General features: G+C 36.6%; 1 protein-coding gene across 4 annotated transcripts in view; it reads left to right on the top strand.

Annotated features, from left to right (window-relative positions):
* Positions 1-24,691, top strand: part of LOC129750105 (gamma-aminobutyric acid type B receptor subunit 1) — a 349,408-nt gene that overhangs the window by 77,470 nt on the left and 247,247 nt on the right. For all 4 annotated transcript variants that reach the window (XM_055745326.1, XM_055745327.1, XM_055745328.1 and 1 more), the window contains exon 3: positions 10,735-10,971. In XM_055745326.1, the coding sequence (XP_055601301.1) occupies positions 10,735-10,971 (237 nt within the window). The remainder of the gene's footprint in view (positions 1-10,734; positions 10,972-24,691) is intronic.

A 24,691-nucleotide genomic window follows, 5' to 3' on the forward strand; every position in this document is an offset into this window, starting at 1 on the left:
AAGTGCAAAAGATAACGGCGATGAAAAATGGGAGTTTTCAAACGAGCTTGATCCCTGCTTATTTTTTAACTCATACGCATTTCGAACGGTAGAGCAAAAAATCGTAGTAACAAATTGTTTGGGAAGTGCTTTTTTGAAATTTCCTATTTCGTAACTGTCCCCAATTCGCCATTCTAAATTCTATCATGGGAGTGACAAAATTGTGGATTATCTAAGTTTTTATAAATCCTATAGCTATTTTCGGGATGACATCGAACATATCGCCGATAAAGAATCGAATCCCGACGCCTTTGTACCTTGCTGAAGGAATCTGTCTGGACCGTTTGCTACCGACTCGACTGAAGGATGTTTCCCGCCATATTTATGGTTCCCTGATGAGGCTTCGCTCACGTATTGACGTAATGATGGATGGGTTATGAGAGAAGTACCATCTTCTCATCGTGTCTGATACCTTTTTGGCTCGCGTTTGCAATATGGCCATATCTAAGTACGATGGCTAAGTCGGATGGCGTATACCCAATACCAACCAAACGACACCCCTTCGCGTAGTCATCGTCGTCTTTGACATCCTTCTGGTTCTCATCAACCCCGGCGGCCATCGGAACACGTGCTCCGGCAGTCCTCGGATGCCCTGACTCCACATCTATCTTCGTCATGGTACATAATTTATGATCTCCTACAAGTGGAATACATAAGCATTATCCACTCGAACTGTATCTGCCATCGCACTACACTACTCAGTTCAGTTCGCATTTATTTTGCCGTTCGTTAACGCTTCTGTGGATGGAGTGCGACAAATTTTACTGACAAGTGTACACTGACCCGGTTCGTTAGTTTGTGTTTTGGTCCCGGGGCAAAGCGGATAGTTGAGGTGGTCCTCGGACGGCTCGCAAATTTTGTTTATGTTCCATTAAAATTACTAAAATTGCTTTAAGATCAACAGGTTGTGATTAGATAAAAGCGAGCAACGAAAATAAATCTTTAATTAAACCGAATTTATGCAAGGGCACAGTGTTCATAGAAAAAGGGTTTGCTTCAAAGAAAATAAAATAAGTATAGCTAGCTGGAAATCAGGCGTAAGTTTTTTTTTTCAATCCATTTTACTTGTTTAGTTGTTCGACATGCATTCTTGAGTCAAGAGTTAAGTGCAAAACACAACCGCGCTGAAAAATGTGAGTTTTTAAACGAGCTTGGTCTTTTTTTTTTTTTACTTATACGAGTTCCGAACAGAAGAGTAAAAAATCGTAGTAACAAATCGTTGGAACACCAAAATCATTTGTATTAAACTTATTTCCTCAAGTATAGTTCAAATCCTTAAGAAAACAAATCCAGGGAAAGCTAAAAATGTAAATTTTTTAACCATAAATGGTAAATTAAAATTAAAGTACAAAAACTGTTCTTAATTGAAGAGATCGATATTCATTATTATAAGTTGGTGATATTTACTTACATTTTCTTCACAACTAGGTCGTTTGAAACATTTAATAAAAAATGGAAATGGAATAACACTTCAAGAAACATCCCATTCCAAGACTCTGAGTTCTATTTTTCCGTTGACATTTCTCATTTTGTCACCCTCCTTAGTTTCTTCAAGCAAAATTTAAATGATGATTCACTTTTCAAAGTTTTTGAACACATCCAATAAAATTCAAAGACAAATAGTGGAACTTGTTTGATATTGCTTCATCTCCGCATTCGATCATACCCACACATACATTCTATTCTGGGATAAAATTACTCCCAACAGCTTTACTCGGATATCGTTATGATGTTTGACTTTTTCACCGGCGTTGTTTAGAAACTTTGCCACCTCAAATTGTTTCTTTCCACGCAAAGAGTGAAAACCTTCTGCAGCATCAACAACAACACTTTCCTCTACTTTGTGCAAACATATATGTTTATCAAAACATGGACCATCCTTGTCGCCTATCCGGCTAAGAAATAAGAGCAAAATATTTCTATCAGTATAAACGTAATCAAACGAAAGCGATACTGTGATAGCGGTATGTCAAGAAAGACCTTTTTCAGTCAGTGTCTCTGTACAGGAAAAAAGGGGGAGAAAAAATAAAGAAAAAGGGAAAAGTTGCGGATGTGCCGAATTTTGTGGACCTTTTTTTCGTCTTGTTACACCAGACAGTTGGTAAAAAAAGTGCTGGAAGGATGAATCGTTCTACATTTGGGTAAAGTCTAGCCGGTTGCTGGTGGTAGCATATTCAGCCGTCACGTACGCAACTTACAATCTAAAGGCTCTCCTCCTGAAATTGGGCTTTTGGGTTGTAGAAAGAATTTCGAGAGTTCCGGTCTCTATGATTCATAAAAAAGAATAATTATTCCAGCTTGTCGCATATAAGATGTAAGGAAAAAAATAAACGGGTTAGTTCTGGGTTTTTTTGAGAAATTTAAAAAAAATGTCCAAACTACCTCTGCAAACACGATTCATGTGCATGGAAGTTAAAAGGTTATTCCAATTAATGATTGAGTTTTCAAAATCCATGTCAGTCTTAAACAATTTCATCATTTTTATCTGAGTTTTTGAAACAGCCTATCAAATGGTATATTTTTATTTAACAAGTAAATTTGCAAACATTCTCTCACTTCCTTCCACCGACATGAAATGATTTTTCTTTTCTCACGACATGTTTACTGTTTGGGATAAACTTCGGTGGGTCTTGTGCCTTCTGGGATGTTTGTTATAATGTTCTATGTATGAAGCGAGAAACTGTTTTCAAAGCTTCAACATACTGTTCAAAAAGATCTGGCTGGGCAGGGATCACAGTTTTATTTGTCTCAACAAAGGTTTGCTTTAATTTTCGGAAGTGATTTTTTTCAATTAAAATGGAAGACGAAGGATTGACGCAGGTTTACAAAAGTGATGTGGGGTGATGATGTTTTGGAGAACATAACGAACACATACAAAATCTCAGGGTAACTGATGTTTCCTCGAAAAGAAATATCAACTTAACCATTAGCGCACATGTTTAGAGGACATCTTGGGTATCATCTAATAGTATGGGTACCCGATCAGGAGAGCATATCAAAATAATAACTCAAACGTATCTCACCAAGATATTTAAATCTGATTCAGTTATAATTAAGTACTCCAAATTTTCGATTTTAAGTTTCTCTAATCTGAATTATTTGTATTTGTATTTGTATTTGAATTAGAAATTTCATCTGACAGTATTGTCTACATGAATAGAAAACGAGAAAAAGAATCTAACTAAACTTACATAGTGATACTTGCTAACTGATTACTATTCCTAACTTTAGTCCTAAAAACATCAGTTGAAATATGAAAATCATACAGGTCGAAAAAATGATTGAACACTTTAAACATAGCTCGAAGTGGTTCCTGCTGTCCGTAGTTGGTTCGCTGGAAATCGATGCGCAGAAATTCTCTACCTCTTAGGATCCGTGGTCTGATGTTGATGTTGATTTGATGTAATAATCCGGGACAGTCGATTTCGTAGTCAATGAGTTTTTTAATGAAGACAGCTCGTGCAATTATGCGCCTTTCGGAGAGCGTTTCCATTCCTATCAATAAACATCGGTGTTTATAATCAGGAAGAGTGTCAGGATTGTTCCAGGGTAGAAATCGGAGGGCGAATTTGACGAATCTCGATTGGACTGCTTCGATACGCTTAGCCCAGTATGCTGTGTAAGGACTCCATACAACCGATGCAGTTTCCAAGTTGGATCGTACAAGAGAATAGTACAGAGATCGTAGGCAGTAGGGATCTTTGAATTCTTTGGAAATCCTTGTGATGAATCCGAGATTTCTATTGGCTTTAGCTATGATGCTGGCGTAATGCTCATGGAAAGTCATTTTTTCGTCAAGGATGACGCCAAGATCCTTGAAAGATGAGACCCTATCCAGCGGAGTATTCGTAATTTTATAAGACCATGCAATAGGGTTATATTTACGAGTAAAGGAGATGATGGCGCACTTCGGGATGCTGATGGTCAGATGGTTGTTAGAACACCATTTGGCGAACAAATCAATGTATTCTTGTAGTCTTAGACAGTCAGCTTCATTTTTTACCACATGAAATAGTTTCAGGTCGTCCGCGTAACCTAATCGGCATTCGGCAGGAAGCATCAGCAACACATCATTGAAAAAAAGTGAGAAAAGAAGAGGGCCGAGATTGCTGCCTTGTGGCACGCCTGACTCATTGAGGAATGCAGAAGAAGTTTGGGTTCCTAGTTTTACAGACAGTTGTCTGTTTTTCAGATATGATGCCATCCACGAAACAAACGATTCCGAAAAGCCCAATCTGTTCAGCTTGGCAAGGAGCAGGTTGTGGCTGACACGGTCGAAAGCAGCTTTGAGATCCGTGTAAATAGTATCTACTTGGAATCCTTTTTCAATAGATTTGATGCAGTATGAGGAAAACTGGGTCAGATTTGTGCTAATTGATCTACCTGGGAAAAATCCGTGTTGGTCGCTGGAGATATAAGCTTTGGCTTCGCGCATAATGGTTTTAGATATCAAGATTTCAAACAGTTTTGACCCAACACAGAGAGATGTGATTCCTCTGTAATTTTGAACATTCTGTTTGTTACCTTTCTTGTGAACTGGAAACATGGATGATTTTTTCCATTGTGCTGGAAACGTGGATGAGATCAATGATCGGTTTATAATCGACATCAGGGGCGTGCAAAGTTGTAAAGCACAGTTTTTGTAAACTGTGGCTGGTATTCCGTCGGGACCTGGCGATGATGAAGGTTTCAGTTTGGTAATGGCGGCAAGAATTTGGTCAGCAGAATATCTCGGTAATTGTATATCCAAAGCGTTCACTGGCACAAATGTTAAGGCTTGCTCAAGACTTACATCGTCAAATAGCGCATTATGTGTGAAAACACTGGAAAAATGTTTCGCAAAAAGTTCACACTGGCCATCAACCGAATCACAAACTTCGTCATTCAAGTGCATTCTTGTGGGCAAACCGGTTTCCTTTCTTTTCTCGTTCACAAACGACCAGAATTGTTTTGGGTTTCGCTTCAAATTTGCCTGCATGCGGATCGAGTATCTTTTGTAAAGAGTTCGGTTGTATTTTTTGTAATTGTTACTAGCTTTTATAAATGCCGATTTCGAATAGGCATTCTTATGAAGGCTATAATATCTGAGAGCAGCAGCTCTTGTACGCTTCAGTGTTGCTAAAGTTCGGTTAGACCAGGGGGGTTTGCGTTTTGCATGCTGAGGTGGGGTGGTTAACGCAATTAGCTGGTTAATTTTTGTCGTAAAAATAAATACTGCCTCGTCAAGAGATTCAGTTTGGTCAATGCATTGCCAGTTGATATCACGCAAAGCAGCATTAAGAGCTGCGAAATCGATTTTCTTCAGATTCAAAGATTGTTCGAGAGTAGGATCGCAAAATTCAATCGCTAAATCGAACGTTAAGTCAACTGTTATGACAGGATGGTGGGCGTCAATAGGGGTCAGTGCCTCAGGCGCCGATCCAACCACGCAATGGTGAGAAGCCGCATCGTTCACAAAAAGGAGGTCCAATGTTCGATTGTTTGAATTTTTGGCCGAATTAATTTGCTTCAAGTTCATCATTGCCATTCGATCTATCATTAACGAGCTAGAAGCAGATAGCGAAGATGTTCCAAGATCAGGATAAGAATCACCGTTTGAATGCGGCACCCAATTTAAATTCGGTTGATTAAAATCTCCGAATAGCAAGCAATAGTCGCGGTAACGGATTTTGTCACGGATCTCGGAAGCCAAGTCCATGTATGATTCCATTACTGATTGAACGCCAGCAGTGTCAGGGCTCATGTAGACGACGCCGAAGAAAACATCGCATGATGACGTAATAATTTTCGCCCATAGCATCTCCAGATCGGTGTGTATGGAAACCTGCAGTGAATTTCACCTATTGGCTACCGCAATAAGAACGCCGCCACCACGACGTTTTCCTGTTGTGAGCACATCTCGATCGTTACGATATACTGCGATATGGTATAAACATCTCCGAAGAGCTGCTGTGAGAAGATTTCGTCGTTCAGCCAGGTTTCGGTGAGAACGATGACGTCGTAGTCGGCCTCGCGTGCTGATAGATAGAAATCATCTATTTTGGTGCGGAGACCCCGAACGTTCTGATAGTAAACAGAGAGAGCGGGATGGTTGTCCGGAGCGATGAGATCGTACGATGATGCGCAAGAGATTTTCTGCAAGATGGGCTCATTTAATTGACGCGTAGCTTCTGTGGTGAGTGCTTCGGCGGGACATATACTGTAAAAGCATTTACCTGGAGAACCAGGGGAATCGACTGGTTTTGCGAGAGACATCTCTACGGTGTTTGCCGGACTCATGAGTGACCTGTCTGGGAGTCCAGGGGAATCGTTGCCGTCGGAGAGAAATTCATTCATGGGATCCATGATAACATCAGCTTGCTGCGAGGTGCTGCATTGTAGACCGTCGTTTGGAAGAAGATTTTCGAGTGCGTTGCGTTATATCTAATTCTGATTGACAAACTTGGATGGGGTTGAGCTCATATTCAATGATCAAGATTTTTTTCGGATTGTCCTAAAATAAAATGATTATATCTTATTTTGATATACGTACAACTTTTTCTGAAACACGGACATCGAAGTCAATGGCTCAAACCTTACATTAACGAGTTTCGCTCAACAGATTCATAAAATTAAATCCAATATTTGGGAAACCAAAAATGGGGCATGGTTTTATCAAATAATGTGGTTTATTAACCTTCCACTAGAAAATTTTCTCGAAGCACTCATATCTTGATAAGTTATAATTTTGATATTATTTGTTCTGTCCAATATCAAACTATGCTATCTGAACCAGATATAATCTTGATAGGAGCATATCAAAAACTGATATAATTTAGCTATGATCGTATAGATTTTTTGATATAATTTGAGATATTTTAACATCCTACGAGTACTGAATTATAACTCATTTAAATAGAAAAAATAAGTATCAAAATATCTCATTTTGATATAATTTTGTTTTTCCCTCCTGATCGGGTATCTGTAAGTTTATTTGGAAAGAACGAGTCAATCAGATAGTTTTTATAGGTATTTTTTGGCACCCGTGTATATAACTGGCCAGCTGGCAACTGATTGAATATTCTTATTATACAGTCAGATATAGGAGGAAACATATCATTTCTGTCGACAACTAATGAGATTTGAACGAAAAAAATTGCATGCCGATAACGGGCATCGAACCCAGTACGCCAGACAAATCCACAAACGCCACATAAAGGGTAAATGCACCTAATAAGCGATCAAAATTATTAGCGGACAAACGGTAAACGATAGACATTTGATGTCTTCACAACATTTGCATATTTTTTGATAATCTATCGAATTCTTGAAAAAAGATTTTTTCCACCTGGAAGGGCAAAATAAACTTTAATACAAGTAATTTTGAGTTTTTATTTCATATCTTTTTTAGTATACGATCTACAAACTTGGTACAACTGAGAAAGTTGTTCAAATTGTTAAAAGACACCATTTTTTGGAACACGTCAATTACATATTTCAACTAAGAATGGAGATATACTACAAAATATCCTAAATAATGCCTTTTTTCAGTAAGTTATAACCTTAAGTGTTCGGAGGAGTAATTTTTCGAGTGGGTTTTGTTGGTCAAGCTATTGGCTTTCTTTTGATATATAAATTTAACATTAGTTTTGGATAAATTTTTTTGCAAACTAAATCAATAATGAGCGTTTTCCTCTAGAAACACTTAAAATTCGAAGAAAAGACCCTCAATTTTGGCTGATGAACAGCGGTTATGTACTATAGGGTGTGTCGAATTGCAACTATTTTCTAATTTCAGTGCAGCCTGTAGTCTTAAAAGATTCCTTTTTTTTTTGTCAAAATGAACTACAGAATTTATCAGATTTAGATAATGAGATTTAGATACCCGGGTTTTGATTTGAAATTTTGTATGAAAAAAACCCGAAAATTTCCAATATTTAGAGTTTACTGTAAAACTCTTCGGCTACAACTTTTCCCAAGACGGCAAAGCTGTTGGCATAACGAGGAAATAGTTAAAACGTCCCAAAAAGCGCACTTATTTTTTTTTTCATGAAAAAGATTTACTGATACTGTCAAATTATCCGTCTTATTTTCTGAAATGTTATTCAAACAAAAAAGTAATTGATTTCAAAGTCTTGAAACGTTCTGGTAAAATGATCTGCATTAAGTTCTCTATTATTTGCAAAATAAATTAGGGTTACCAGAATTTTAGAGACACCAGATCCTATCTCCTAACAATTTTTCGCGTGTTCTATACAAAATTTCAAATCAAACCCCGGGTACCTAAATCTTAATTAAAAAAAAATCTGAAAAAATCCGGGCTATTTTATGTAAAAATCTGTCAACATCCGGGTAATATCCGAGCAAATTTGGTCAAAACCCAAGAACCCCAAAATCAAGAAAATAAACTTGATTTTTTTCATCAACACATCTTAAATCGCTTCCAAAAAAAACCTTTTATGATTATTTTTATAAATCTTGCTCGAAAAAATTCCGTTTTGGAAGCATGAATACAATTTTTACAACACAATTTGCTATTTTTTTTTGGTTTGATTGGAAAATAAAGTGAATAAATCTGGGCAAAGCCCGACCTTTTTTCATTGAAATTCGAGCAACCGGGCCGGACTGAACTTTTCCCAAATATTTAGTATATTCAATATCTGGGCAAGCTTAGACTTAGGTCTTCATTTCGCATAACAAAACTTAAGACTCGACAAATGTATTTTAAATCATGAATGAACATATATAAAACCGCTAAAATACACATAGGTATTCCACTTTAAGTGGCTCATGATTCCCCTCAAGCTATGATTTGCAAAAATTCTTGATACTTCATAAGGAAACTTTATGCAAAACTATACGATAAAAAACTAGAAGTAAAATAAAATACAACCGATTCCGATATTCCATATTTCACTTCAATTTCATTTCATCAACTCGAAAAAAAAGGAAAAATATTTCAAAAAATCAGACACGATATGTGGATGTTGAAGGCTTAAAAAAAATCTTACAAGGCGTCATAAGAATCAAAACCTGGCGCGCTCCGGGGTACTCAAGAGTTTAAAGAAAAGCTCATCGTGGAATTATAAAACCGTTTGCTTATAGTTGGCAATCCTGCGAGAGAAAATATAAAAACGACGAAATATGATGGCAGAGGTGCCTACAGGACTCGGTTCTGTGAAGCACGGCAAAATAATCATACCAAAGATTATAGCACGACATTTTTCCATTACCACAGTACTTTATGAGTGTGTCATGCATTGCTTATACTCCGGTAGTCTTCTGGTGAAGATTGCTGATTTTCTCGCCTATGTTTTTTTTCGTGAACGGATGTTTGCTTTTTCGAGCAGGAATTTTTCTCATAACCCATTGAGGCTTTCAGCGCTTGTGAGCATGATACCGTAGACAGGTGTTAATTGGAAATCGGATGAGTTAAACTGATTTGTTGATTTGAACTGCATAAGAATATCAAGCGAATCTACATGCATGAGGAAATCATAAACTGACACGAACCCAGTAATAAAGAAAAATTTCAATCAAATTAACAGATATTATCTGTATAACATGGATAATAACGAAATCTATAACACATCTAATGGACAGGATGATCCCACTCGTGTTCCGTCCATTTTCCTAAGCAGTGGTCGTAAAATTATTCTCCACCTGGAAGGAACAAGGAACATAAAAACAGCCAAGTGGCCAGCCGTATATGCATTCGATGTGGCGTGTTGGCCTACTTCCGGTACTCTACTCTTCGTAGTTGATATCGTGATGATGGGCTGGAGTCGCCATTTCCGGATGTGGGTGGAGGTTGTCTGTTGTATTAATAACACAAATGGATATAGCATAGTTTTTGCTATAGAGCAGGAGCATTGACAGAGGGCGTTTAAAGCAAGACAGCAATTTGCTGACCGATGGCTAACATAAAACAGTCGACATCAGCTCACAATGGCAGCATTTATTGCGATTGACAAAGTATCATGGGCAAAGTGCATACTTGAAAATTAACGTTACAGTGAATTGCGATTCCATTTCTAGTCCATTGTTTTCAGAACAGTACCGTTTATTGGTTTCTTTTAGCAAAGAAATGTTGATGTTGTTCGTTATACGATACGGGAAATCCCGTAAGAAAACTTTCATTTAGTGACGAATTCAACTGACTATAGTTTCTTTGTTATAAGATCTAGGAAAAACTTCAGGGTTTGAACGTACAATGCAAATTGTTTTTAATTTTTTTTATGTATTACTACAACAATAGACTAAAAATTGTTGTCAATAATTTTATTAAATTTTAATCTACCTTCAATTTTTAAAGCAGATTGAGCATTGAAACTTTGCTCCTGCTTTCTGATATTTTTCTACGGCTTTTTTCTATTTCTTCCGTTGAAAAAAAAACTTGTTCTCCGATTTACGAGAAATTTATTAAACGGATACTTCCGTCGATGATGGCGATAATAAAATTACATGTGTTCCAGAGAAAACAGCTGATTCTTGCTTTACCAATGAATTGTTTTGTGCTCGGCGGACACTCAACGAGAAATTGTGCTCAGAAATTGCCTGAGACAAGCTCTAGGAAGTCGAGCCAGGAGATAAAATCAGTGCATAGAGAGAACCAGTGATAATTATATTTGCAGACAAATTATCTCCTCGCCCTAATTGATTACTTCACACAAATGACTGATGTGACAATTTTCTACTTTTCTTTCTTTCTTACAGGATATGTTGTTGTTTTCCCTGATCAATGTGTCCCTACTAGTGTTGGTGTTGAATATTGATGCGGCCAGTGGTTACAATCAGCTACATATCGGTGGAATATTTCCCATCAATGGAAAAGGTGGCTGGCAGGGTGGCCAAGCGTGTATGCCGGCGGCCAAGTTGGCACTTCAGGACGTCAACGAGAAAGAAGATTTGCTGCCGGGATTCAACTTGACGCTACACAGCAACGACAGCGAGGTACGTAATTATTTACGAACTGGTTTCTATAGAAAAGACAGATTACTATCAAGAAAAAAGATTACTATCAAACGTAACATATTTATTTTACGATTACATAAGCTGATTTAAAAGTGTACCTTTCCTATCAAACTGAAAAATTGTTAAAAATTTTAGATAAAAAACAATTTTTGAATCCCTACAGGTCGAGAAACACTTTTCAATCTAACCAAAATAAAATCTTGTTTTTGTGCTTTCAGGAATCCTAACCCTCAACCCTCCTAATCTTAGTTCAATTTGTTATAAAATAATCGCTGTAAAGATTAAGCTAAATCGGATTACTCCAAGGTGGTACCGTAAAACGGGGTAGCTTTGATCACCGGGGTAACTTTGACTAACAATAATTTTTGCACATTAACTCAATCTATAGTTTGATTTTTTTGAAAATTGTTTTCTACGTTGGAAAGCCTATGAGTTGAGTATCAAATAGATTTAATTTGGTTTATATTTGAATTTCTTTTCTGTAAGTAAAAATATAATTTCAAAATCTTAAAATTTCTATTTTTTTCAAGGCTTGCAAATAAACAGCTCTCCTGATGAAACAAAAAAGCATTAAGATGCAAACGGGTTGTTGAATGTGCAAGGACTCCTTTTTTCTTTGCATATGTATAGTTAAAGTGCTATTATTATAGTCTTTTAGTGATAAGTTTTTGAAATTTAAAAAATATGGACATTTTCCAAGGCAAAGCCCTTATTGGACAAATGGATAGGAACCCTATTAAATGGTTAACTTTGAAGCAAAAATGAAAATTGAAATAGTGAGAGGGCCTAGAGTAATGTGTTAAGGTAAAATTTCATTTGTATTTTTTAGCTCAAACTATTCAGCAATTGTTTTAATTTTTGCCCCTAAATGTATGCAACATAATTGTACTTTTTTCAATTATATATGTTATTAAAAGAAAACCTTAAAAAGCAAGATGAAATTTATAAACTAGCATTTGTAAATATTATTACGGTGTTTTGTATCCTTTATGATCGAGAAAACTTTTTTAAATCGTCAAAATAGAGACTGATCAATGTAACCCCAAAGCATCAAATTCAAAACAGAGACGAAATCGATTATTTCTCACATAGTGAGATAGTTTTTCAAAGTTTTGGATTTTCATAGGAAATTTAAAAAATGGAGCAATAGATGTACAATTTTTTACATTTACATTTTTCGCTGCCTTAAAAACATTCTCCCGTATGACGGATTGGCTTAATGATATCACCTACAAAATTTATATTGCTTCTATTATCCTATACCAACACTTTTGGGTTAAACTTTTTTTTCGGACAATCACGAAATTTTTTAAATAAAATTTTTATATAAAACCAGTCTTTTTTAAATTAAATTTTTATATAAAACCAGTCTGGGCTAAAATGGCTAAATCTTGTTCCCATATGCTGGAATATGATTGTTTTGCATCACGCGTTTCAAATTCAAATTTCAAAATTCAAAATTGAAATTCAAAATTTAGCCATCCAAACATTAATTTGTATGATTTCCGCTAGTAGAATTTTTTGAGTATTATTTACCCCTAAATGTATGTAGTATTGTAGTATTCTTAAGCCTTTTCTTTAAAACATTTTTGACAGAAAAAATGTGAAATTTAATTCGAACAAAACCGAAAATTACTGAAATTGACGCTTTATGCGTAATGACATCTCAATGATATCAAAATCTTTAAATTTTCAAACGTTTTCATTTGTTTTTCATTGAAACATAGTTTTTTGTAACTTACTCCTTTTTCTTAGGAGGGTAAAAATCACATGTTTTTGTAAATTTAAAAATAACTGGTGAAAGCAATATTCTTTTTGACAAACAGTATAATTATTTGCGGACACTAAGTTTTTAGAAGCCACTGAAATCGAAAAGTGTTGCATGATGCCCCAGTTGGCGGTACCCAAATGTCTCGATCGCAAAAGAGTACGGATGTTGAGGGCATGTAATGGCTTTTTCGAGTCGAATTGAAAATATCAATTATAGTCCTATGAACATCTTAGTGTCATTCTCGATTTTATATCATCGATGCAGTTAACAGACAATCATTGAAAAACATATTCGGTACAACTGTTCAAATCCCTGCCATTTACGGAAAATTCCGTACAAAATCCTCGCATTGTTAAAAAAACAGTTTAGGGCAAAGACAAAGCGTAGAAAAGTTATACTGAAATAAAAGAAATGTTTTGTAACTTTTGTTTCGAGCTCCAGATATTCGAACTTCCGCGTTATCCGAGCCACCATGTTCTTACTAAGATCCATGTATTCACCGATAATTGCGCCTGAAAGATATGCTAAACCATAGCAAGGAGCCCAACTTTTGTTTGTATGTGAATGAAATAAGGAAAATGGTCAATCTACCATCTTTCAGTAAACTATATTATTAGAAAAATCAAATACATACAAATGGGATGGTGATATAGCTCAGTTGGCAAGTCACTTGCTTCCTGAGCCGATGTCCGTGAGCTCGAGCTCAAGAGTATGCTTTCTGTTAAACTATTGTTGAAGAGTATGTTTTGTACTTATCTAAATGCAGTGTTTGGCATAAAAGCGCTAATTCGCCAAACGCGCTTTAATTCTGTCGCTAAATTTTTAAAAAGCTACCGCTTTAAAAACCTCCACTGATGTCAGGTTCCGCTCTAGAGACCGCTAACTCCCATGAAATTGTTTTAGGCTCACAATTGAAGCGTACTCTAAAAGCAACATCACTTCAAATAACGAGCTGACCTCGTGGTAAGGTATCAATTAGAGAAGTTGGAGGACTGAAGTTCAAATCTCGGTTGAAGGAAATTCTTATATCTGGTAGGTACCCGAAATTGCTAATGGTAATAATCGATTATTTCACTTATATCGCTGAACGGTGAGTCACATTATCCGTCAAACAAAGCTTTGAAGGAATATTTCCCAAATTGCACTGGATTAATGCGATTGTTGTGACGTTTTAAAAAACCTTTAAAGAAAATATTAAACTAAACTAAAATGACAAACTTTGACTGTAGATCGTTTCCATCCAATTTGACTACTTTGAAGAAGTCTAAATAAAATTGGAAAGTTCAAAGATTTTTTTTTTGGAAATTGTTTTCATTTACAGTGACCATTCCGGTAAAAAAAATCTGTTGAGAAGTTATGTTTGAGCCAGTGGTTTGAAAAATAGCGGGAGTGTCAAGGATCTATTTTTGACATGTACAAAATTCGGTCTTTTTAAAGAAAATCGTCTTAAGAAAATCATTTAAAATAGAATCGTTTAAAAACAGATCTTTAAAAAAAATCATTGTACCTAGTATTTTTTCTCTGGTGCTTTGTTAGACGAATGATGTCACCACCGTGATTTTATTCATCCCGACCAAATATCGAACTTCTGAATCCCTGCTTTCGTAGTGTTCCTTCAATAGGCACTCAACCGAATCTCTTTCTGTCTTTCTTTCATCGTCTTGAGTTATGAAAATTTGACAACACTTAGTTATAAAGCCTAACCCGAACCGACTGATAAGTTGTCCTTCTGGTATGGTGATCTAAATTGAACCTAAATTATCCTTGATTGCCATTTTCTCTGCTGTTGGGAAAGGGAAACTACAAAGTACACACATACAGTTAACAATAAATTTGAAATAAAACATAACTGTTCACTTAATAAACTCACCACATACAATCATCAATTAGCGGTTAGCGATTAGCGCTTCAGCTAGTATCACTTACTTTTTCTTTACATTTAACGGTTAAAATTAGTGATCGCTTTCATTGACTCAGTTAGCACACTAATTAGGGGCGCTAAGTTTCAAGTTAGCGATGCCAAACACTGCATAAATGTTTGCAACCTTCAGATATATTGATGCCTGAATGAGATGAGGATAGTATTTGATTACTTTTTGTAAAAGGAAGACGCCCTCTTTTTTCGGATGCCTTGGAGGCGGCATTATAACTTGCATGCTATTCTAGTTAGTCAACAACAAGGTTAAAGCTTCTCGAGACTTTTCACCCTTACAATTCAGGATACCGTAAGTGCCCTTGCTTACGATTCCATTTTCATAGAAGTTTCATTGAACGGTTATGACTGTGTTCTTTTGTAGCCCAGAGGGACACGTGGGTTATTTTCTTGGCCATAACCGCGGCGCATACCCAAGGTGGATACATAAATACATACATACATACATTCAAAGTTATTGAACCTGAAAACATGCTAATCTAAAATGAAATTACCTGAAAAGTACAATCAAGTTTCAAGATAGAGACTTTCTGTGTTTAAGAATGTTATGGAATTTTACAAAAGTTACAACTCTCTTATACAAAGTAGGCCTCGAAATTTGCTCTAAAAAGTAAAAAAAAGTGTTTATTTATCGAGTTTAATTAAAAAAAATGCCTTTAATACATTCGTTTCAGTAGATAAAGCTTTTATGTCTTCTTCAAAGTTTTTTTTATAATTGAATAATCTATGATTTCAACCAAGACATTGTTGTGAATAGATGATAAATAAAAAAATAGAAAAAATATCTCACACATAACCTAAATTTTATTAGGAAAAATAACACATACAAGAAGAACATACAATTGACAATTGATATTTTGACATCTGAGCCTTCAAAAAGCTCATAATCACGTTTTCCGAGTTTTAAACTACTGTGCACTGTGCCAGAATGGACGCTGCTTTTATAATAGCATTTAATGAAGAGCTTCAATATTTGTTGAAAGAATCCAAAAAGAATAGAACTTTTTTTTTTTAATATTTACATATAGTTTAACACATCAATTCAAACCTTTTTATTTATACTGTCAAAATGTTTGTATACATCATTGAGCTAAGACAATATTTAAAAATATATTTATTAGACCCATTCCACTAAAAACAATTTCCCTTCAACTGAGATTAACCATTTAGTGAAACAACGTGATTACATTTCCTACTTGTGTAACGTTATGAACGATGTTCAGCCTTTGAGCAATTTGTTCTGCATTACGAATGTAATCAGCAACTAATCAGCCAAATCTAATCATTGTTCGCTGTTAGCGATAGTGTTCCGACTGGCCATGTATGCTTTCAACAAAGAGTTTTGGGCTAAAAACTTCCCTGTGTTTATACAAAAGATAGTAAGTACATTATTCATTATTTTAGAAGCGATGAACTGTTCCAAAATAATGATGAATCAACATTGCTTATCTTAACCACATGCAGATACGCAAAAATCGATTATACTGAGAAAAAAAGATTTGCCTAATTCATGTAAAACTGTGTGGTAGAATGCACTATTTCTGCACAGCACCGGATCAGAGCGATACTATGTGTGTGGTGCACCAACTTGTATTTTACCCATGTGCGAATTGATACAAACGGTCGTAATTTATCGGACTGACAATTTGCGGTACCTGGTGTTCGGGTTTTTACATGCCGGTAAATACTCATTGTGAACCAACTGTGGCCATCAATTGGCTGATCGATCGAGGACGGAACGGGACGGGACGGGAAAGAAGCCAGCCAACGAAAGAGAGCACATCCACGCACGTACTCGTACCTTCACATCCTGGTTGAGCCTCCCGGTAAACGTGAGGGATCTCAGCAGAACCACCGTCACTCTGCAACCGACACATGTAACCAACTGTGCCAATCGTGGTCATAAATTAATTTCACTCGCTCGTGCTTTACGACTAATTGAATTTCGAACGAAATTGTACGCGGCATGCTCTCATTGATTGGTTCAAAAGGATACTCCGAACTGAATGGAGGTTTAGTGAAACGGACGGACGGAATTTCAGGATCGGGTGGCAGTCAAAAATCAAAAATGTTATCGTGAAATGACCTGCGGTTGTTTTCGTCATGTAATGAAATTTTATTATTACTGACTGCAATTAAGTTCAGCACTTATAGTAAATCACAGCTTAAGCTGGAGGTTCACTTTAACCTCCACGTACTTTTAGGGATAAATATGACTCGCTTAATGTGGTCGGTCTGATTTATTTATTTATCCGAATGATTTCATACACATCGTAACACCACTTTTTAGACTGAAGTTCTGTTTAAGCAAGATGAAGTGATTACCAATAACATCCTTTCAATGCGAAAAGGTTCAGGATACTGAGTTCTTCGAATATTGTTTCGTTCTATACGGCTGAGATAACAAAACAATTTATTACTTACTATCTATCAAAATGAGTTGAGAAGTTTACCTGAAGTAACACACTAGATAGACCAGAATAATTTAATTCTGGAAAATGTGAGTCAAACATAGTCTAACGCGTTTAATCTGTTTGTTACGTTATCAAGTAGAAAAAAAAACAACAATAGGTAAATAGAGACAACATTAATGACAAAGTTTGTGTTAGCCAAAATTTTATTTTCTTCCGAAGCATTAAAAAATCAAAAACAATCATGATAAGAAAAATTTTATTTGGCCGATATTTTCTAAGATCTCAGCTGAACCAAGGCGTCTTATTTTAATTTTTAAATATAGAAGAACTTGTGTATTAGGAGTTAAAAAAGTTATTTTTTTTCTCCTTTTTTCTGTCTTGTTTTTTTAGCGCCACACCACACTCCCCCATATCAAAAAAGACCAACTTTAATCATGCTGAGAACGTAAAAAATATTATTTACTACGAAGAAATATAAAGATACAAAAAAAATTACTCAGTGGAAGAGTATTCCTTCGAAAAAATCCATTTTAAATATTTACAAAATAATTATTTATTTATAAGAATTGAGAAAAAAATAAACTAAAACTAAGAAACAAAGAAATTATTACAATAAAAAATTGCTAAATTAGAGGTTAATCTTGAAAATGTTTCTATTGGTACTATTTTTTATCTTCGGGAAGGCTGTTGAACTTTGTAGGACCATAAAGGAAATTGAACTCTAAGACCCGCATTAAATACTCGGAACTGTAATACTCAGAATGTGAATTTCAAATGAACAATCGTGATCTGACAGTGCAGGGCATGGAGTGAGAATTCACCAATAGACATGTAATTGCTCGATAATTTAAATTCCCGTTTGTTTGTCATGGTAAATCCCCGATCAAAGTATTTTAGAAATTATTCTTATGATAATGTTATATTTAAAGCATCTGTTGTAAACAATAACATTATATTCTGTGCTGTGTTTGTACAAAAATGTTTAAAGTTATGTACATGAAATCGCTTTACAATAACTTAATGAATTTTATAATTGCTGTTTTGGGTAAACTAATAAACTATGCATGTCATTTGGTCATTTCGGTTTTGGTTGTCCACAATTCTCCATCATTTTTTAAATTGAAAAAAAACTTTTTGAAACAGCCACAACTCGGGGAAATCAATTTATTGAAAAGTGATTCCCTTTTCTTATTTTCATCATTTTTTTTGGGAAATTTTAGCAACTCGCGGTTTTTTGCTTTCTCTGACAGCGTGTAATTTCAAGTTTATATGCTCCAAAAGTAAGAACGATAAATGAACTTCTAGATGAACTAGAAGCATTTTCGTGAGACTAAAAAAATTGTTAGGTACCGTCAAACGGGGCATCATTCAAAAGCAGGGTTAGATGCAACATTTGTATACCACAACACTCAATTAATTTTTATTTCAATATACTGTAATAAAGTTATCATTGAATGATAACAAATTGATGATGACATAGTTTTTAACATCATGAAAAAATTTTTTTAAAGTTTTTGATTGTCATAAAAAATATAAAAATTCGAGCAAAAGATGTACAAATTTTCACATTTTTCGATGCCATAAAAAACTTTACTCAGTATGACGGATTGGCTTAATGATATCACCTACAAACTTTATATTGTTGAAAAACGCAGGTTTCAGTGGTGGAATAGAGTTATCTTTATTCATGTTTCGTCTATGAGGTCACTAGATTACAACTATATTAATTAGCGATAGCTAATTGTCACTTCCACATTTTATATTCCCTAACCGGGAAAGTACTCATTTCTCAATGAGTACTTTGATATTCTTACCCAGAATATCTGGCAACACTGTTGTGTTACTACGAACCCAATTTGTGTTGTCTCGCTTGACCGTGTGATGATGTAAACATTTATACCGTGTTTACCATCATCAGCTGTCATCTTCAATCATCACCGCTATTGTTTCAATTGCGAATTGACTCAAAGCATGCGGAACCAAAACAAACTGTTTTGGTTCTGCTCGTGGGAGCAGAAGTTGCTGCTTGCTGCTCGAAGAAAACCGTAAGTTTCAACACCTCCCCTCAATTCGCAGATTGAGAATGCTGAACAGCTTCACGTGCCTCGCCCTTGGTAACGCCTTCGTGAACGCATCAGCTGGCTGATCCTCAGTAGAGATGTGTCGCAAAGATAGCTGACCGCTTCTTATGATGTCCCTGATGAAAGCATACTTCACATCTAGATGCTTCATCCGCTGATGAGTCCGTGCCTCTTCCAAATATTGGATGCAAGGGATGTTGTCTTCCATTAACGTGAAAGGAGTGCTAACCACACCCAATTCACCAAGGAAGTTTGTTAACCACAAACCTTCCTTGACCGCATGGCAAAGGGCTCCTATCTCAGCTTCGGTCGATGACAGACTGACCGTCTGCTGACGTTTCGTTGACCACGAAACTAGATTCCCGAAGATCATGTAAGCGTAACCTGATACAGATCTTCGATCATCGGAGTCGTTGGCAAAATCTGCATCAGCATATCCGATGAGTGGTTTCGATTTCGCGTTTCTGCGAAATACCAACGCCGTGTCGGTCGTACCTCGAAGGTATCGCAGAATACGCTTCAGGCCTTGCCAGTGCCTATCCGCCGGGCTGGCCTGGTACTTGCTCAGTGCGCTAACCGCAGCACAGATATCTGGCCTCGAAGATGTCGCCAGATATTGTAGACAACCGATCAATTCTTTGAATGGTTGTTCGGTGATAACCTCACCATCGTTCAGCTTCGTCCAGCGAACGTTTGTGTCAAGCGGTGTGCTTACGGGTTTACAATCGGCCATACCGAATCGTTGCAGAACCTTCTCGACGTATCCTGATTGCGAAATCTCGGCGCAGTGGAAGCGTGCTGGGCCCATAACCTGTTGAAAACGCAGGTTGCTAAGCTTTGGCTTCCGACCGTACCACATCTCGAAAGGAGTCTTGTTGACCACAAGACCTCTTGTCGGTGATCTGTTTGTGAGGTACGCAGCGCACAAAACAGCTTCGCCCCACATCGTCTTCGACAATCCGCTACCATGGATCATCGCTCTGGCCTTCTCCATAAGTGTACGATTCGCTCGCTCGCTGACGCCGTTCTGCTGCGGAGTATACGGGACCTTGAATATCATCTGAACTCCTTTCTCAGAACAATGTCTTTGAAACTCGTTACTAACGTATTCACGCCCGTTGTCGCATCGCAGCTTGCACAGCTTCTGACCGAAGTGTGCAGTTGCCATAGCCTCGAACTGCTTGAAGCGCTCGAACACCTCGCTCTTGTGCTTGAGCAGATAAACAGTCATGAAGTGGGTGAAGTCGTCAATGAACGTGACGAAGTAACGGAATCCGTCAAACGTCGGCACCTCCATATACCCACACACGTCCGAGTGCACAAGCTCTAATGGTCTACCCGACCTAGGCAGCTCGACGGTTTGAAAACTGTTGGCTGCTTGTCTACCTGCCATACAGCTTTCACAGACAGCTTGTTTTTCCACCTTGGCTGGAATATGGCAGATACCCTCTACCATATTGTCACGGACCATTCGCTGCAACGCTCCAACGCCAAGATGTCCGAGACGCATATGCCATTGTTTGACTGCTGGCTGACTTCCAAGCAAGGCTTTCCGCCTAGTTTTAGGGCTCCAAAACAAATCCAAGCAGTATAAGTCATTCAGGAGTTTTCCTTGGGCGAAAACCTCCCCTGAATACTCAAACTGGACCTGCTTTCCGAGAAAAGTAACCCTTTTGCCGTTCTCGGTGCACTTTCTGACCGAAAGTAGGTTTTCGTCGAGCTCTGGAATCACAAGTACATTGTACAGTATAATTGGAACAATGGACTTTCCAATTACACTGCTCAGATGCATTGTTCCAGTTCGCTTGGCTCTCAAACACTCGCCAGTCTTAGCTGTGTTGATGACATATGGCTCTTCCAGAGTCTTGACATCAACCAACAGGCTCTGATCTCGCACCATGTGTTGAGTGGTACCAGAATCGATGACAAATCGAACTTTACGTTGATTCTGGTGGCTGATAACCTCAGCTTGCGAGCGGTGGGACCTTCTAGCAGGCTGTTTTCTGGTAACCCCAGAAGAAGAACCTCTCTTGGCCATCAAGGCCGTTTTTCGATGATTTTGAGAACCTTTCAGATTCAGCAGCATGGGATGGTTAAAGTCGCTGGCAACTAACCATAGCCCAAACCACCTCCTCCAGGAGTCCAGAAATTGCTTCCAGCTGTGCTCGAGCATGCTAACAGCAGCGCACAGCCAGAGCACGAGAGTAACCCTCTCGGCTAGCAGCTCCAACCAACTCCTCCAGGGTGTTCCTCCAGGTTGACCTTCGAACCTTCGCGCTGCCCGGTTGCGGATCCAGAGACTCCTCCCGGCAGTCGGACGTGAGCTCACGCATGCTAGCCGCAGCGTGGCTCTTGACGGCATCGAGAGTAACCCTCTCGATCCGCGAACCTTCCCGGGCTCGACTGCTGGCGGCACCTCCTGGCTGGCCTGGGACATCTCGCTGCCTAGTGGTCCTCTGGCTGGTCCCTCTGTGCTGGGTCGTCTCGGCGCAGGCTGGTCCTTCTGGCTGGTGGCCCTCATCTTGGTGGTCCTCGGGCTGCTGGCTGCTCCACTTGCTAACCGCAAGTTAAATACTTGAGAGTACCCCTCTCGAACTAACTCGAAATTTCCGTATCCAGATGTATCTGGGCCCATAACCTGTTGAAAAACGCAGGTTTCAGTGGTGGAATAGAGTTATCTTTATTCATGTTTCGTCTATGAGGTCACTAGATTACAACTATATTAATTAGCGATAGCTAATTGTCACTTCCACATTTTATATTCCCTAACCGGGAAAGTACTCATTTCTCAATGAGTACTTTGATATTCTTACCCAGAATATCTGGCAACACTGTTGTGTTACTACGAACCCAATTTGTGTTGTCTCGCTTGACCGTGTGATGATGTAAACATTTATACCGTGTTTACCATCATCAGCTGTCATCTTCAATCATCACCGCTATTGTTTCAATTGCGAATTGACTCAAAGCATGCGGAACCAAAACAAACTGTTTTGGTTCTGCTCGTGGGAGCAGAAGTTGCTGCTTGCTGCTCGAAGAAAACCGTAAGTTTCAACAGCTTTCATTATACTATACCAACACTGTTGGTGTATAAATATTTCTTGGAAAATCACCAGATGTTTTAAAATAAATATTTTTACAATTAAGTTAGCTGTCTGGGGCTAAATGCAACAAAATGCAAATCGGAATTAAATCTCATAAATCGCGTTTCCATATGCTGGGATATGATTGTTTTGCATTATGCGTTTGTTAACATTAAAATTTCATCCATTCTAAGATTTATTTTCATAATTTGAGCTAACAGGATATTTTGTAGTATTTCATACCCCTAAATGTATGCAGCAGATGAACACTTTTTTCTTAAAAACATTTTTGTCAGAAAAAATTAAAAATTTGATTCCCACAAAACCAAAAATTACTGCAATTGGTGTTTTATGCGTTATGACATCACAAATGTACCAAAAACTTTAAATTTTCAGACGTTTTCAATTGATTTTTCATTAATTACAGAGTTTGTTGCAACTTACCCCCTTTTCTTAGTAGGGTGAAAATCGCATGTTTTTGTAAATTTAAAAATAATTGGTAAAACCAATAATTTTTCTGACTACGTCAGTTTGGTGTCCCATCAACCTTAAAACTTTTGATGTACAACAGGTACGATTATCTGTAAGCATTAAGATTTTAGAAGCCATTGAAGTTGAAAATTGTTGCATGTTGCCCCAGTTGACGGTATATTTTTTAAGTTACATGAGACTTGATCCTTTAATAAAGGAGACTTGATCCTTTATTAAAGGAAACATGATCCTTAATTCAGGGTGCCCTGACCCTAGGCAAAAATCTAGTAAAATCTGAAGATAAAAGGTCCGTTGGCTTTTTTTTGCCATATTAGTTCTCATTTCTCAGTTTGTAAGTATCAGACAAAGATTATTCTAAAAGTTTGTTTTCTACCCTAGATTGATTGCATACTTTAAGGCCCATTATTTTAGATTTTTGATAAATACATTAATTACTGGATAGACATAAGTTATTGGACAGATATTAGTAATTTCAACCAATGATCATGATCTTTTCAGAAGAAGGAAGGACTCTTTTGGACTCTAGGGATCAATTATACCCATATCATACATTTTGGAAAACTTCTTAAAAAAAATTAAGAGTTTACAATTGCTTTGAAAATATGGCATTTTGAAGTTCATATTATACTCTAACGATTGACATATTTGAATAAATATTTTTACTATATTTTTTCATTTGAGAAATATTTTAAAGTGATGAAAAAGATATTCAAATCACATTTTGTTCAATTTTTCAAACAAAGTTCATTAACTTGAAGAATAAAATATTTAAAATTTGTTGAGATAAAAGCATTGTTGTTTTTTATGTTTGGCACCTTTTTTTAGAAAGTTTTGTAAGTCTTTTTAAAGTTTTCATTGAGATTATTCACTCTGTTTATAGTTTTGAAATCAATGAAAAAATTATTCTTATGAGGTTTTGATTAAAATAAATTTGAAACAAATTTTTTTCAATGCTAATTCATCTTTTCACGAAAAACATTTTTTACATTAATCATTTTTAGGAAGCTCGAATACATTTGGTACTATTTTTTTTTCTTCAAAAGGTGAAACTGTTTTTTTTTATCTTTCCTACCCCCTATCTAATGAAAATCTATGTTGGAGATTATCCCAATTTTCAAGATGGATAATCTTCTTGTACATTGGTTTGTTTAAATTTTATTTACTCCGAAATTTCTTAAAAGACTTCTGAACTTTGTTGAACCATGATAAAATTTACTTCGCACGTTTTCAATTGTATGTGTGTATTTTTCGTTTTTTTTTATTTACACTTTTTTAATATTAGTTTACCTTAAATGTTAAAAGCTCTCTAATATTTTTTTGAAGTTATCGAAAACAGATCACCTCTGAACCGAAGTCACCAATTCAATTTTTTTATTTTTGGGCACAAAAATCTCATAAATTATTTTGAAGAATAATCAATGTTAAATTCAAAAATATCATTTGTTTGAATTTGCACTACTGAGCAGTTTTACAATTAATTTTCTCAAAATTGGATGGTCATCAATGATAACTTAAAAGTTAGAAATTGGCTAATGAAATTGAACTGTATAAAACTCAAAACCTCAGATTTAATAATCTTATCAATTTTCTAATCCCCCGTTTAAACTCCTCGAAGGCTACTGAAGCTCTGAAATCGCTGACTTGGCCTTATAACTCGGAATCTAATTAATTTTTCTTTCTCTATAAGGATTTCCAAAAATATGAAAATGGTTGACTTTTAAAAGCTGGAATTTATGGAAATGGGGTCATCAGTTTTTCAGCACTCAGTTCAAATAGTTATTCAGCAGAAGTCAATTTATTGTTCACTCTTCAGTTCACTGTTTGTTTTTGTAGACCCTCAAAGCCTCCCAGCAGCGGTAGAGAGCACTTTGAAAGCCACTACAATTTTAGTCAATATAGGGTAACGGACTTATTTTGGACCGGGT

The sequence above is a fragment of the Uranotaenia lowii genome, chromosome 2 (genome assembly GCF_029784155.1).
Source record: "Uranotaenia lowii strain MFRU-FL chromosome 2, ASM2978415v1, whole genome shotgun sequence".
Lineage (NCBI taxonomy): Eukaryota > Metazoa > Arthropoda > Insecta > Diptera > Culicidae > Uranotaenia > Uranotaenia lowii.